This window comes from Anomaloglossus baeobatrachus, chromosome 9, assembly GCF_048569485.1.
Source record: "Anomaloglossus baeobatrachus isolate aAnoBae1 chromosome 9, aAnoBae1.hap1, whole genome shotgun sequence".
Lineage (NCBI taxonomy): Eukaryota > Metazoa > Chordata > Amphibia > Anura > Aromobatidae > Anomaloglossus > Anomaloglossus baeobatrachus.
Window position 1 is genome coordinate 221871600 of NC_134361.1, and position 13284 is coordinate 221884883.

The 13284-nt window shown below is 49.8% G+C and overlaps 2 protein-coding genes and 2 non-coding genes across 5 annotated transcripts in view; 3 read left to right on the plus strand and 1 right to left on the minus strand.

Moving 5' to 3' along the window:
• The window catches only part of LOC142251627 (ficolin-1-like), a 293970-nt gene extending 288476 nt beyond the window's left edge, over nt 1-5494 (minus strand). Inside the window, exon 1 of one of the 2 annotated variants that reach the window (XM_075324597.1) lies at nt 5427-5492. The gene's annotated coding sequence lies outside the window, so the exon portion shown is untranslated. Of the gene's footprint in view, nt 1-5426 lie in introns of both variants that reach the window. The other variant, XM_075324600.1, reaches the window with a different exon arrangement.
• A 182-nt stretch (nt 5495-5676) lies between these two features.
• On the plus strand, nt 5677-11866 carry RPL10 (ribosomal protein L10). Its single transcript, XM_075324601.1, has 6 exons — nt 5677-5783; nt 7516-7574; nt 7901-8008; nt 11070-11208; nt 11384-11546; nt 11637-11866. Exons 1-6 carry the CDS (start codon nt 5761-5763, stop codon nt 11790-11792), a joined length of 648 nt encoding a protein of 215 aa, XP_075180716.1. The 5' UTR covers nt 5677-5760; the 3' UTR covers nt 11793-11866.
• On the plus strand, nt 7649-7782 carry LOC142253834 (small nucleolar RNA SNORA70). The gene has a single exon (XR_012726865.1). It is a non-coding gene; the product is annotated as a small nucleolar RNA SNORA70 (small nucleolar RNA).
• LOC142253833 (small nucleolar RNA SNORA70) lies at nt 10214-10346 on the plus strand. The gene has a single exon (XR_012726864.1). It is a non-coding gene; the product is annotated as a small nucleolar RNA SNORA70 (small nucleolar RNA).
• Nucleotides 11867-13284: the final 1418 nt, after the last annotated feature.

Below are 13284 nucleotides of genomic sequence, written 5' to 3' on the forward strand. Positions count from 1 at the left end.
GACGCTCCGGCTGTGATATACGGACGCTCCGGCTGTGATATACGGACGCTCCGGCAGTGATATACGGACGCTCCGGCAGTGATATACGGACGCTCCGGCTGTGATATACGGACGCTCCGGCTGTGATATACGGACGCTCCGGCTGTGATATACGGACGCTCCGGCTGTGATATACGGACGCTCCGGCAGTGATATACGGACGCTCCGGCAGTGATATACGGACGCTGCGGCTGTGATATACGGACGCTCCGGCAGTGATATACGGACGCTCCGGCAGTGATATACGGACGCTCCGGCTGTGATATACGGACGCTCCGGCTGTGATATACGGACGCTCCGGCTGTGATATACGGACGCTCCGGCTGTGATATACGGACGCTCCGGCTGTGATATACGGACGCTCTGGCTGTGATATACGAACGCTCTGGCTGTGATATACGGACGCTCTGGCTGTGATATATGGACGCTCTGGCTGTGATATACGGACGCTCTGGCTGTGATATATGGACGCTCATTAGTTATTTACAATTTTATGAGCACTTATAAAATGTGTTCAAAGTGCTGCCCTTTGTGTTGGATTGTCAATGCAACCCTCTTCTCCCACTCTTGACACACTGATAGCACCACTGCAAAAGAAATGCTAGCACAGGCTTCCAGTATTTGTTGTTTCAGATGCTGCACATCTCATGGTATGGTGTGGTATATGGGGTAATAAGATCGTGGGGCCATTTTTCATCAATGGAAACCTCAATGCCACTGGCTATCTGAAATTGCTACATGATGATGTGTTCCCCTCTTTATGCACTGAAGTTGACATGTTCCCTGAGTTTTACCACCAAGCTGGTGCACCATCAATACGTTTGATGCGTTTCATGACCCTCTTCCCTTTGGGAAAAAGAAAAGTTGGATCCAAAATGGCCGACTTCAAAATGGCCGCCATGGTCACCACCTATCTTGAAAAGTTTCCCCCCTCCCATATACTAATGAGCCGCAAACAGGAAGTTGCTATAACCAACCATTCCTATTTTATTTAGGTGTATCCATATAAATGGCCCACCCTGTATATGCAAAAGGGTAAGGATTAACTAAAAGATAGGAAACAAAAAGTAGTCATAAATGGTACATTCTCTAAATGGGCTATAGTCAGCAGTGGGGGACCGCATGGATCTGTATCGGGAGCAGTGGGGGACCGCAGGGATCTGTACCGGGAGCAGTGGGGGACCGCAGGGATCTGAACCGGGAGCAGTGGGGGACCGCAGGGATCTGTACCGGGAGCAGTGGGGGACCGCAGGGATCTGAACCGGGAGCAGTGGGGGACCGCAGCGATCTGTACCGGGAGCAGTGGGGGACCGCAGGGATCTGAACCGGGAGCAGTGGGGGACCGCAGGGATCTGTACCGGGAGCAGTGGGGGACCGCAGGGATCTGTACCGGGAGCAGTGGGGGACCGCAGGGATCTGAACCGCGAGCAATGGGGGACCGCAGGGATCTGTACCGGGAGCAGTGGGGGACCGCAGGGACCTGTACCGGGAGCAGTGGGAGACCGCAGGGATCTGTACCGGGAGCAGTGGGGGCCGCAGGGATCTGTACCGGGAGCAGTGGGGGGCCGCAGGGATCTGTACCGGGAGCAGTGGGGGCCGCAGGGATCTGTACCATGAGCAGTGGGGGACCGCAGGGATCTGTACCGGGAGCAGTGGGGGACTGCAGGGATCTGTACCATGAGCAGTGGGGGACCGCAGGGATCTGTACCGGGAGCAGTGGGGGACCGCAGGGATCTGTACCGGGAGCAGTGGGGTACCGCAGGGATCTGTACCGGGAGCAGTGGGGGACCGCAGGGATCTGTACCGGGAGTAGTGGGGGCCGCAGGGATCTGTACCGGGAGCAGTGGGGGACCGCAGGGATCTGTACCATGAGCAGTGGGGGACCGCAGGGATCTGTACCGGGAGCAGTGGGGACTGCAGGGATCTGTACCGAGAGCAGTGGGGGACCACAGGGATCTGTGCTAGGACCGATTCTTTTTAATCTCTTTATTAATGACCTTGTGGATGGGATTGATAGTACAGTGTCAGTCTTTGCTGATGACACCAAACTATGTAGGATATTAAAAACTGACCTTGATACAATATTACAATACGATCTGGATAAGATGTCAGAATGGGCAGATACTTTTCCAAATGAGATTTAATGTTGATAAATGTAAAGTAATGCCCCGAGGACGGAGTAATCCTATAACTGCGTATACATTAAATGGAAGTAAACTCGGGACTACAGAACAGAAGAAAGAGCGAGGGATTCTGGGTACAAGTAAGCTGAGCAGCAGCACTCAATGTCAGGCAGCAGCTGCTAAAGCAAACAAGATTCTAGGGTTTATAAAAAGAGAGATTAGATCCCGTGATCCCAACGTATTGTTACCCCTCTATAAATCACTTGTAAGGCCACATCTGGAATATGGGATCCAATTTTGGGCTCCACATTTTAAAAAGGACATTCAGAAGTTAGAGTCAGTTCAAAGGCGGCAACTAGACTATTACAAGGAATGGAAGACCTCCCATATGATGAGTAATGGAGGCCGCCCGTATGATGAGTAATGGAGGCCGCCCATATGATGAGTAATGGAGGCCGCCCGTACGATGAGTAATGGAGGCCGCCCGTATGATGAGTAATGGAGGCCGCCCGTATGATGAGTAATGGAGGCCGCCCGTATGATGAGTAATGGAGGCCGCCCGTACGATGAGTAATGGAGGCCGCCCGTATGATGAGCGGTGGGAAAGACGTCTCAGAGGAGATCTCATTTATATGTATAAATACATGTGTGGTCAATATAAAGGACTGGCACATGACTTATTTCTTCCAAAGACAATACTAAGGACCAGGCAGCTAAATAGGAAGGGTTCTTTACAGTTAGAGCGGTCAGACTGTGGAATGCGACCACAAGAGGTAGTGATGGCAGATACTACAACAGCTTTTATATCAGGGCCGGATGATTTCCTTAGTAAACAACATTGTCTGTTTAGAGATGACTTAATGACAAAATATATAATTAGTGGAGGAAGGTGAACTAGATGGAGCGGAGGCTTTTTTCAACCTATGTAACTGTATACGGACGCTCTGGCTGTGATATACGGACGCTCTGGCCGTGATATACGGACGCTCTGGCTGTGATATACGGACGCTCTGGCCGTGATATACGGACGCTCTGGCCGTGATATACGGACGCTCCGGCTGTGATATACGGACGCTCTGGCTGTGATATACGGACGCTCTGGCCGTGATATACGGACGCTCTGGCCGTGATATACGGACGCTCTGGCCGTGATATACGGACGCTCTGGCCGTGATATACGGACGCTCCGGTTGTGATATACGGACGCTCCGGTTGTGATATACGGACGCTCCGGCTGTGATATACGGACGCTCCGGCTGTGATATACGGACGCTCCGGCTGTGATATACGGACGCTCCGGCTGTGATATACGGACGCTCTGGCTGTGATATACGGACGCTCTAGCTGTGATATACGGACGCTCCGGCTGTGATATACGGACGCTCCGGCTGTGATATAGGGACGCTCCGGCTGTGATATAGGGACGCTCCGGCTGTGATATAGGGACGCTCCGGCTGTGATATAGGGACGCTCCGGCTGTGATATAGGGACGCTCTGGCTGTGATATACGGACGCTCTGGCTGTGATATATGGACGCTCCGGCTGTGATATACGGACGCTCTGGCTGTGATATACGGACGCTCTGGCAGTGATATACGGACGCTCTGGCAGTGATATACGGACGCTCTGGCAGTGATATACGGACGCTCTGGCAGTGATATACGGACGCTCTGGCAGTGATATACGGACGCTCCGGCTGTGATATAGGGACGCTCCGGCTGTGATATAGGGACGCTCTGGCTGTGATATAGGGACGCTCCGGCTGTGATATAGGGACGCTCTGGCAGTGATATACGGACGCTCTGGCAGTGATATACGGACGCTCTGGCAGTGATATACGGACGCTCTGGCAGTGATATACGGACGCTCTGGCAGTGATATACGGACGCTCCGGCTGTGATATAGGGACGCTCCGGCTGTGATATAGGGACGCTCTGGCTGTGATATAGGGACGCTCTGGCTGTGATATAGGGACGCTCTGGCAGTGATATACGGACGCTCTGGCAGTGATATACGGACGCTCTGGCAGTGATATACGGACGCTCTGGCAGTGATATACGGACGCTCCGGCTGTGATATAGGGACGCTCCGGCTGTGATATAGGGACGCTCCGGCTGTGATATAGGGACGCTCTGGCTGTGATATACGGACGCTCTGGCAGTGATATACGGACGCTCCGGCAGTGATATACGGACGCTCCGGCAGTGATATACGGACGCTCCGGCTGTGATATACGGACGCTCCGGCTGTGATATACGGACGCTCCGGCTGTGATATACGGACGCTCCGGCTGTGATATACGGACGCTCCGGCTGTGATATACGGACGCTCTGGCTGTCATATACGGACGCTCCGGCTGTCATATACGGACGCTCCGGCTGTCATATACGGACGCTCTGGCTGTCATATACGGACGCTCTGGCAGTGATATACGGACGCTCCGGCTGTGATATACGGACGCTCCGGCTGTGATATACGGACGCTCCGGCTGTGATATACGGACGCTCCGGCTGTGATATACGGACGCTCCGGCTGTGATATACGGACGCTCTGGCTGTGATATATGGACGCTCCGGCTGTGATATACGGACGCTCCGGCTGTCATATACGGACGCTCTGGCAGTGATATACGGACGCTCTGGCTGTGATATACGGACGCTCTGGCTGTGATATACGGACGCTCTGGCTGTGATATACGGACGCTCTGGCTGTGATATACGGACGCTCTGGCTGTGATATACGGACGCTCTGGCTGTGATATACAGACGCTCTGGCTGTGATATACAGACGCTCCGGCTGTGATATACGGACGCTCTGGCTGTGATATACGGACGCTCTGGTTGTTATTCTTAGCACTCTTGGGCACTCTAATTTATGCATTATTGCCTCTGTCATGTAGACACTCTTGTTTTCTTCCAGACATAGCGCCACTCGTGTCCTTAGTCCGTGTCAGGTATTACACCGTGCCCTCAGACTTGGCACAGACCAATACTCCTTCTATCTCATCCTGCGCACCCGCTTTTAGCACAGAATGGATAGAAGTCACCCAATGCTCTTAGTTTTATGATATTTTTCATTTTTATCACCGGTATGTCTCTTATTGTCACCGCTGAGTCATTCTGACAGGACTGAGACGCAGAAGACATTTTATACATAACAGACCTCGAGTGAAATAAATATTACCTCATGATGACACGGTGATTTCACAGACCTCAACCTATACACAGACCTATACATGCAAACATCGAATTAACTAAATATTACCTCATGCCTGTCCTTTCCTGAGAAGACATGTTACTGTAGACCTTACATTCTTTCTTAATGAGGTTTGGTCTCCGGTAAAATGGCCGCTTATGTACGTCAGACAGTAGAGCGCCGACGCTCAAATCGTCTCAGGAAGGACGTCTCTTACGTCACGTTGGAGGCGGGGCGCGTATATAAGTGAGTGCGCAGGCGCAGCGGCTTCCTCTTTGGCTTCGGCGAGGTGAGTGAGGCGGCGGTTCGTGCGGCCGCTCCTGTCCGGTCGGTGCCGGGATTTCCGCGCTTTACGCTCACTGCTCGCTTTTCTTTTTGTCTCCTGTAGGTATAAGGCGCCATCATGGGCCGCAGACCCGCCCGCTGGTGAGTTATAAGCGCTGGGGGGCGCCTCCGCCATGTGCCGGGCTCAGGCCTGGGCACGCGGGCGACTGCGCGTTATAGAAGTCTATAGAGGGGGCTAATAACCGATGGATAGTCTCATATGGGCGACATTATGCTGGCAAGGCATGCTGGGAGTTAGTGCTGCCATCTAGTATAATACTAAAACTACATTTCCCATGATGCAGTAATACTGGTCATATATTAACGCCTCAATGGCCTGTGCTTATTTTCTAAGCTTCCTAGCGGAGGCAGGTGAAGCCGCAGTGGCCATTATACAGCAGCGACCAGAGCCGAGCTCCGATCACTGCTGATTAATCCATATGAACTGTGTAATATAAATATAGGGGGTGCCCATTACTGTCCTCTCCCCCATTATAAGATCATTGGGGTCTTCTAAAGGCTCCTGTCATGTGATGCCACAATTGGAACGTCATAGGGGACCCTGAGGTGTATGGGACAATCACAGAGAAAGATGTGGGGGCTAAAAAAAAAAAAAGCTTTTGTCCAGTCTCGCTCAAAAGGACTCTATTGCTGGCCTTTGCTGTATGATCACTGCTTGTAACCTGCAGCACGGACCAGCGGAAGTCTGCTGCGGAATACACTTGACCTGGGCAGCGTCTGCTCATCGGTGTGGGAGTCAGCGCTGGAAAAGCCTGAGTCCATCCCGCACTGAGGATGATGAGTACAACGCTGCCAAGTCCGTGTATTCTGCAGCGCAGATTCAGCTGGTCCGTGCTGCGGGTTATCAGCAAAAATCTGATTAAGGGGAAAATCTGGAGGCCTGCACTGTGACCACTTGTAAAAGTGGGGGCACTTTCCAAAAAAAGCATTTTTGGTAAAAGATGCCATCAAAAGAGGATGAGCTATACTGACCATCAATGGATAATGGCTGTACGTAATTTGACAGTCATATAAAACCCAAAATAAAAAGCACAAAAAAGCAAACTCACGGCTGTGGTCTGAAAATAGCGACACAAGCAAATGTTTGCGATTTTATATATCTCTGGATCTGGAGAATCTTTTTTTTTTTTTCCCAGATCAAGACACTCAAGTTTCAGAAAACCAATTCTTGCCCATCTGAGGATGGAAAAATAAGTTATAGCTGTTGGAGGGGGGGAGGGGGGGGGGGGTGGTTTAAGAGGTTAAAGGGAATCTGTCACAAGGTTTTTGGCCACTTAATCTGAGAGCAGCATTAAGAAAGAGATCCTGATTCCAGCGATGTGTCACTTACTAGGCTGCTTAGTGTGGTTTTGATAAACTCATGGTTAATCAGCAGTAGATTATCATTACAGGACTACTTGTGCTGCAGGTAGTCCAGCATATACCTGAGCTCTGCATAACTGCTAAAGCTGCAGCAGAAAAAACATTGACAGCAAACGGCTCAGTAAGTGACACATCGCTGGAATCGGGGTCTCTGTCTGTACATTATGCTGCTTTCAGATGGGGGAGCAAAAACCTGGTGACAGATTCCCTTTAAAGCTGTTAACTTTTAGAGGCTGCATTTGGCTTAGTCACCAAATAAAGGGTTATCCTGGATATGGGGGTCCCCTTCATTATTGTATTTGGTCTGATTATGTGGAATTTTAATGTGCAGTGATTCTGACCACATTATGGTAATAATCCTTGGGTATTGGGGGATTATAATCCCCCAATACGCATCGGGTCAGGTCTAATCTTGATGAGCTTTTCTGCTAACATGACTGTTTGTGTTTAGTTACAGATACTGCAAAAACAAGCCCTACCCCAAATCCCGCTTTTGTCGGGGTGTCCCAGGTGAGTGGTGGGATAGTATACCGGGGGTAACCTGTATATCTTGGGGGAGTGGGGGGCAGCGGAGGCTAACACATTTGCAGCTAATTAAGCCGACCATCTCGTGCCCCCATCGTGAGCTGGTGTGCAATGGCTGCAGACAGTATCGCCCTTGGTTGTGTATGTGCTTTGTCTCTCGTACAAAGTGCTCTAAGGGACCTTGGTGACATCCACGCTCATGTGACAGCACAGAGGCTGCGCCCGTGTCTGTTCCGATGCACCAATTTCTTAATTTCTGGCCTCAGTGGAGTAATCTCTCATCTCAAACATGTCCTAATTATCATTTCCAGATCCAAAAATCAGAATCTTCGACTTGGGTCGTAAAAAGGCCAAGGTGGACGAGTTCCCACTATGTGGTCACATGGTGTCCGACGAGTACGAGCAGCTGTCATCCGAAGGTACGTGGACCTCTAAAATGGAGATCTGCAGCCTCCTGCGCTCTGACAGCTTTTCTGAAACCGCATTTCCCAGCATCGTGACTGTCGTGGAGGTTGGGAGTTGTAGTTTCATAGTGGAGTAATCCTATTGCGGTGTATAAATTAAAGTAAACTCTGGACTACAAAAAACGTATATAATGACAGTGTAGTTTTACAGGAGCGGAAAACCTCAAATTCACTTAAAATTATCTTTATTAGTATATATTAAAATTTAGACACCCAGTGGTTATAAACACAAGGACCTATGAGGGGGGAGGAGCTAAATATATGGGGTCCCAATAGCGCCCTATGGGATCTAGCTCCTACTTGCCAACGGAGGGTATGACATTGTAAATGTTTTGGGCACCCCCGTTCCACGTTGGCTTACCCTCACTGAGCCCTAAAAATTAGTGAATTAAAATAATTGCACTCCAGATGGCCAGATAGTGATACATATATATATATATATATATATATATATATATATATATATATATATATATATATATATATATATATATATATATATATATATATATATATATATATATATATATATATATATATATATATATATATATATATATACTGGACTACAGAACAGGAGAGAGACCGGGGGATTCTAGTTACAAATAAGCTGAGCAGCAGACACCAAACTATGTAGGATACTAAAAACTGACCTTGATAGTACAATATTACAAAAAGATCTGGATAAGATGGGGGGACCAGTGTGAGGGACCGCAGGGATCTGTGCTAGGACTGATTCTTTTTAATCTATTTATTAATGACCTTGTAGATTGGATTGATAAGATGTCAGATTTTGCTGATGACACCAAACTATGTAGGATATTAAAAACTGATCTTGATAGTACAATATTAATATATAATATAAAAACTATCTGGATAAGATGTCAGAATGGGCAGATACTTGGCAAATGAGATTTAATGTTGATAAATGTAAAGTAATGCCCCTAGGACGGAGTAATCCTATAGCTGCGTATACACTAAATGGAAGTAAACTCGGGACTACAGAACAGGAGAGCGAGGGATTCTGGGTACAAGTAAGCTGAGCAGCAGCACTCAATGTCAGGCAGCAGCTGCAAAAGCAAGCAAGATTTTAGGGTGCATAAAAATAGAGACATGGAAAATGGCAAATACAGAAATCAAGATTCAAAGAGGGGGCACTCACTGCGAGTGGAAGAAAAGCGATTCCGACACCAAAATAGGAAAGGGTTCTTTACAGTTAGAGCGGTCAGACTGTGGAATGCCCTACCACAAGAGGTAGTAATGGCAGATACTATAACGGCTTTTAAAAAAGGGCTGGATGATTTCCTCAGTACACAAAACATTGTTGGTTATAAATGACTTAGTGACTAAATGTACAACTGGTGGAGGAAGGTTGAACTAGATGGACCTAGGTCTTTTTTCAACCTAAGTAACTATGTAACTATGTAAGAGAGATTCTGTACAACAGCCAAGTAATTTAAAAAAATACAATTCTTTATTAGAAAATTGTTAAAAAATAACAAATACAGATGTTATAAACAGTGGTCAGCAGGTGGCGCCAACATAGCTAAACACGAGAACTGCAACACAGGATAATGGTTGGTGTAGGGATTCTCATCAATCAAAAAGGACCGTGACAATGTAGAAAAATGAAAAACAAGATGGTCTAAGTCAGAGCAGTACAAAGCCTGCCGTCACTGTCAGAGCGGAGTAAGGAGAATCCCAACAAAAAAAATACTTTAAAATAAATAGTGAATACCTCATGTTAATGTTAATGATAGCGCCGGCACGGTCCCTACATGCACGTTTCGCTATACGCCTTCTGTGGAAGGAACATGATGACTTGGTCCTTCTAAATACAATACGAAGGACCAGGTGCACTCACGGAGTAGAAGAAATGCTATTCCAGCAGCTAAATAGGGAAGGGTTCTCTACAGTTAGAGCACTCAGATTGTAAAATACAGACCACAAGAGGTAGTAATGGCAGACACTATAACAGCTTTTATATCAGGGCTGGATGAGTTCCTCAGTACAGTGAAGATTGTGTTATAGATTTAGTGATAAGTGTATAATTAGTGGAGGAAGGATGGACCTAGATAGCTTTTTTTATTTTATACTTTTTTGCACCAAACTGTATAGATGTTGTACCGGTGATATATGCGCTGGCACAAAACATTAGATTTGCAGCTACTTAAGCCGACCATCTCGTGCCCCATCGTGAGCTGGTGTGCAATGGCTGCAGACAGTAACATCCTTGGTTGTGTATGTGCTTTGTGCCTCGTACAAAGTGCTCTAAGGGACCTTGGAGACATCATCACAAGGCGGGGGTTCTCCTGGGCTGCTCCCTTCATGGAGGCGTTGCGGTGCCCGGAGCCGCCAGAATCTGTGCCGGATCCCTGCTGATCACACAGCACGTGTTCCTCAGTGCCTCATAAGGCTGCTTTCACACAGCCGGTTTTAGCAGTGTCGGCCAATCTGGCTCTAAAACCTATGCAATGGATGCGGCGAAAAAAACGCATCCTTTGCATAAGGTTTTTAGCTGCGGCTCGTCCGGTTTTTGCCGGTTGCGGCAAGCTACTGAGCATGCGCAGTGGAAAAAAACTCATGCGGCGGCCGGATGCTTTTTTTTGCCGCAGGACGCCGCATCCGGCGTCCATAGGCATGCATTGGAAATCACGCTGGATGTGGCACGATGCGTTTTTTTTTCGCCAGACAAAAAAAGTGCCAGGCTACGTTCCATCCGGCCGCCGCGTCGGCTAAATCTGCCGCATGCGGCAAAATCCGGACCGAATGCAAGCCCATGCGGCACAATACGGCACTAATGTAAGTCTATGCGAAAAAAAAGCAACCGGCGGCAAAAATAACCGGTTGCGTTTTTTCTGCAATGTACCGGATTGTGCCGCGCAGGAAAAACCGGATGTGTGAAAGCAGCCTAATGTGGAAAGAGCTGCAGCACTCAATGTCAGGCAGCAGCTGCAAAAGCACGCGAGAAAAGCACGTTAATATTTACCATATAACACGCCGCTTCTGTCCTTAGCTCTTGAGGCTGCCCGTATCTGTGCCAACAAGTACATGGTGAAGAGCTGTGGCAAGGACGGTTTCCACATCCGAGTGCGTCTCCACCCATTCCACGTCATCCGCATCAACAAGATGTTATCCTGCGCCGGAGCTGACAGGTAACGTGGTCTTGTCTGCAGTGATTAGGCCGCTCCTGCTGCCATCAGAGCGTGGTGCACAATGGCTGCGTACAGAGACCCCCGGCTACGTGTGCGTGGTGCATGAAGGGCCTCAGACAGGAGCCTGGCACGTGGCGTGCTGCGTGGTATGTAATGCCCCTGCTTTTCCTCATAGGCTCCAGACTGGGATGCGTGGTGCCTTTGGGAAACCTCAGGGCACAGTGGCCAGAGTCCACATTGGACAAGTGATCATGTCCATCCGCACCAAGACCTCCAACAAGGAGCATGTGGTGGAAGCTCTGCGCAGAGCCAAGTTCAAGTTCCCCGGACGTCAGAAGGTAACGTGGCATCGGGGGGGGGGGGGTACGCTGGGCAAATCTGTCCACAACATTGGTCTGATCCTTTTGTGTCCATCTTTCCCTCTTCAGATCCACATTTCCAAGAAGTGGGGATTCACGAAGTTCAACTCTGAGGACTTTGAGGACATGGTCACTGAGAAGCGTCTCATTCCCGATGGCTGCGGCGTGAAGTACATCCCCAACCGGGGTCCCCTGGATCGGTGGAGGGCACTGCATGCTGCTTAAGGGGGCTGCACTTTTTTCATTGGTCACAGGTCGTGTGAGATCTTGCATCAATAAAGTTCTAAGTACAGAAATGAGCCCCTCGGTCTGCACGTTACTGCTGCCGCCGCTGGAAGTGTGTGTGTGTGGGGGGGGGGATCGGCATTTAAAGGGAAGGTTGTGACTGCACAGGTGACGTTACCTGGTGCCAAGGCTGGGTGTAGGGCGGGCAGAATGGGCAGTTCTGTGCCACTAATTTACTTTGGAGGTCCAAAGGAAGCAGCTGATAGGCTGCAGGGCTCAATATCACGCAAGTCGTGGGAGTTAACCCTATAACGCGCAACCATAGGAAAAAAGTAACCTAGCAGGCCTGCAAGGCCCAGGTATGCGTTCTAGGGTAAAGTGTTTTGGATGTGTTTATTTTTCAAGGGAAGGGGGGTTGTCCTAGTAGTGGATATCCATTTTATAGAGCAGGGGTCAGGAACCTTTGTGGCGGAGAGCCATGAATGCCATATTTCTTCGGCGCTCCATTGGGAGACCCAGACGATTGGGTGTATAGCTACTGCCTCCGGAGGCCACACAAAGCATTACACTAAAAAGTGTAAGGCCCCTCCCCTTCTGGCTATACACCCCCCATGGGATCACGGGATGCTCAGTTTTCAAGCTTTGTGCGAAGGAGGTCAGACATCCACGCATAGCTCCACTGTTTAGTCAGCAGCAGCTGCTGACTATGTCGGATGGAAGAAAAGAGGGCCCATACTAGGGCCCCCAGCATGCTCCCTTCTCACCCCACTTTGTGTCGGCGGTGTTTGTTATGGTTGAGGTACCCATTGCTGGTACGGAGGCTGGAGCCCACATGCTGCTTTCCTTCCCCATCCCACTGAAGGGCTCTGGGGAAGTGGGATCTTAACGGCCTCCAGACTCTGAGGCCGGGCTCCATCCACAGACCCGGAGATCCTGCTGGATACGGAGCTGAGTGCCGTAAGGGACATGGCCCTGCAACATTCAGGTACTCTGTGTCCCCGTACAGACAGGCACAGACACACGCCAGAGTTGCTGGGTGTGCTAGTGCGCCGGGGACACTAGCGATGTGCGCATGGGTCTTAGTCACTACAGCTTTGCTGAGTGACTTTTCTGTGTTGGGAACTACCGCGCCGACCGCCCCTGGAGCGGCGGCGCGGCTGAGACTTGTAGTGCGCCGGGGACTCGCGCTGACCGCGCTTTTACGGCGGCAGCGCTCATAAATCTAGTCCCCGGCTTTTGCGGCCTAGCTCCGCTTCGTTCCCGCCCCCAACCCTGTCAATCACGGAAGGGGAGAGACGCTGTACAATAGTCAGCGCCGAGGGCTGGAGTCTTATTTACATACTCCAGCCCTCTCACTGGGCACAGTGAGAGGCCAGTTTCCCGCTTTTTGTCTGCAGTACGCCCACGGCCCGCCCCTCTTCACAGGACGCTGGCAGCCATTCCTGCATGCAGTCTGAGCTGGAGAACGGACATAGCCCTGGGAGACCCAGAC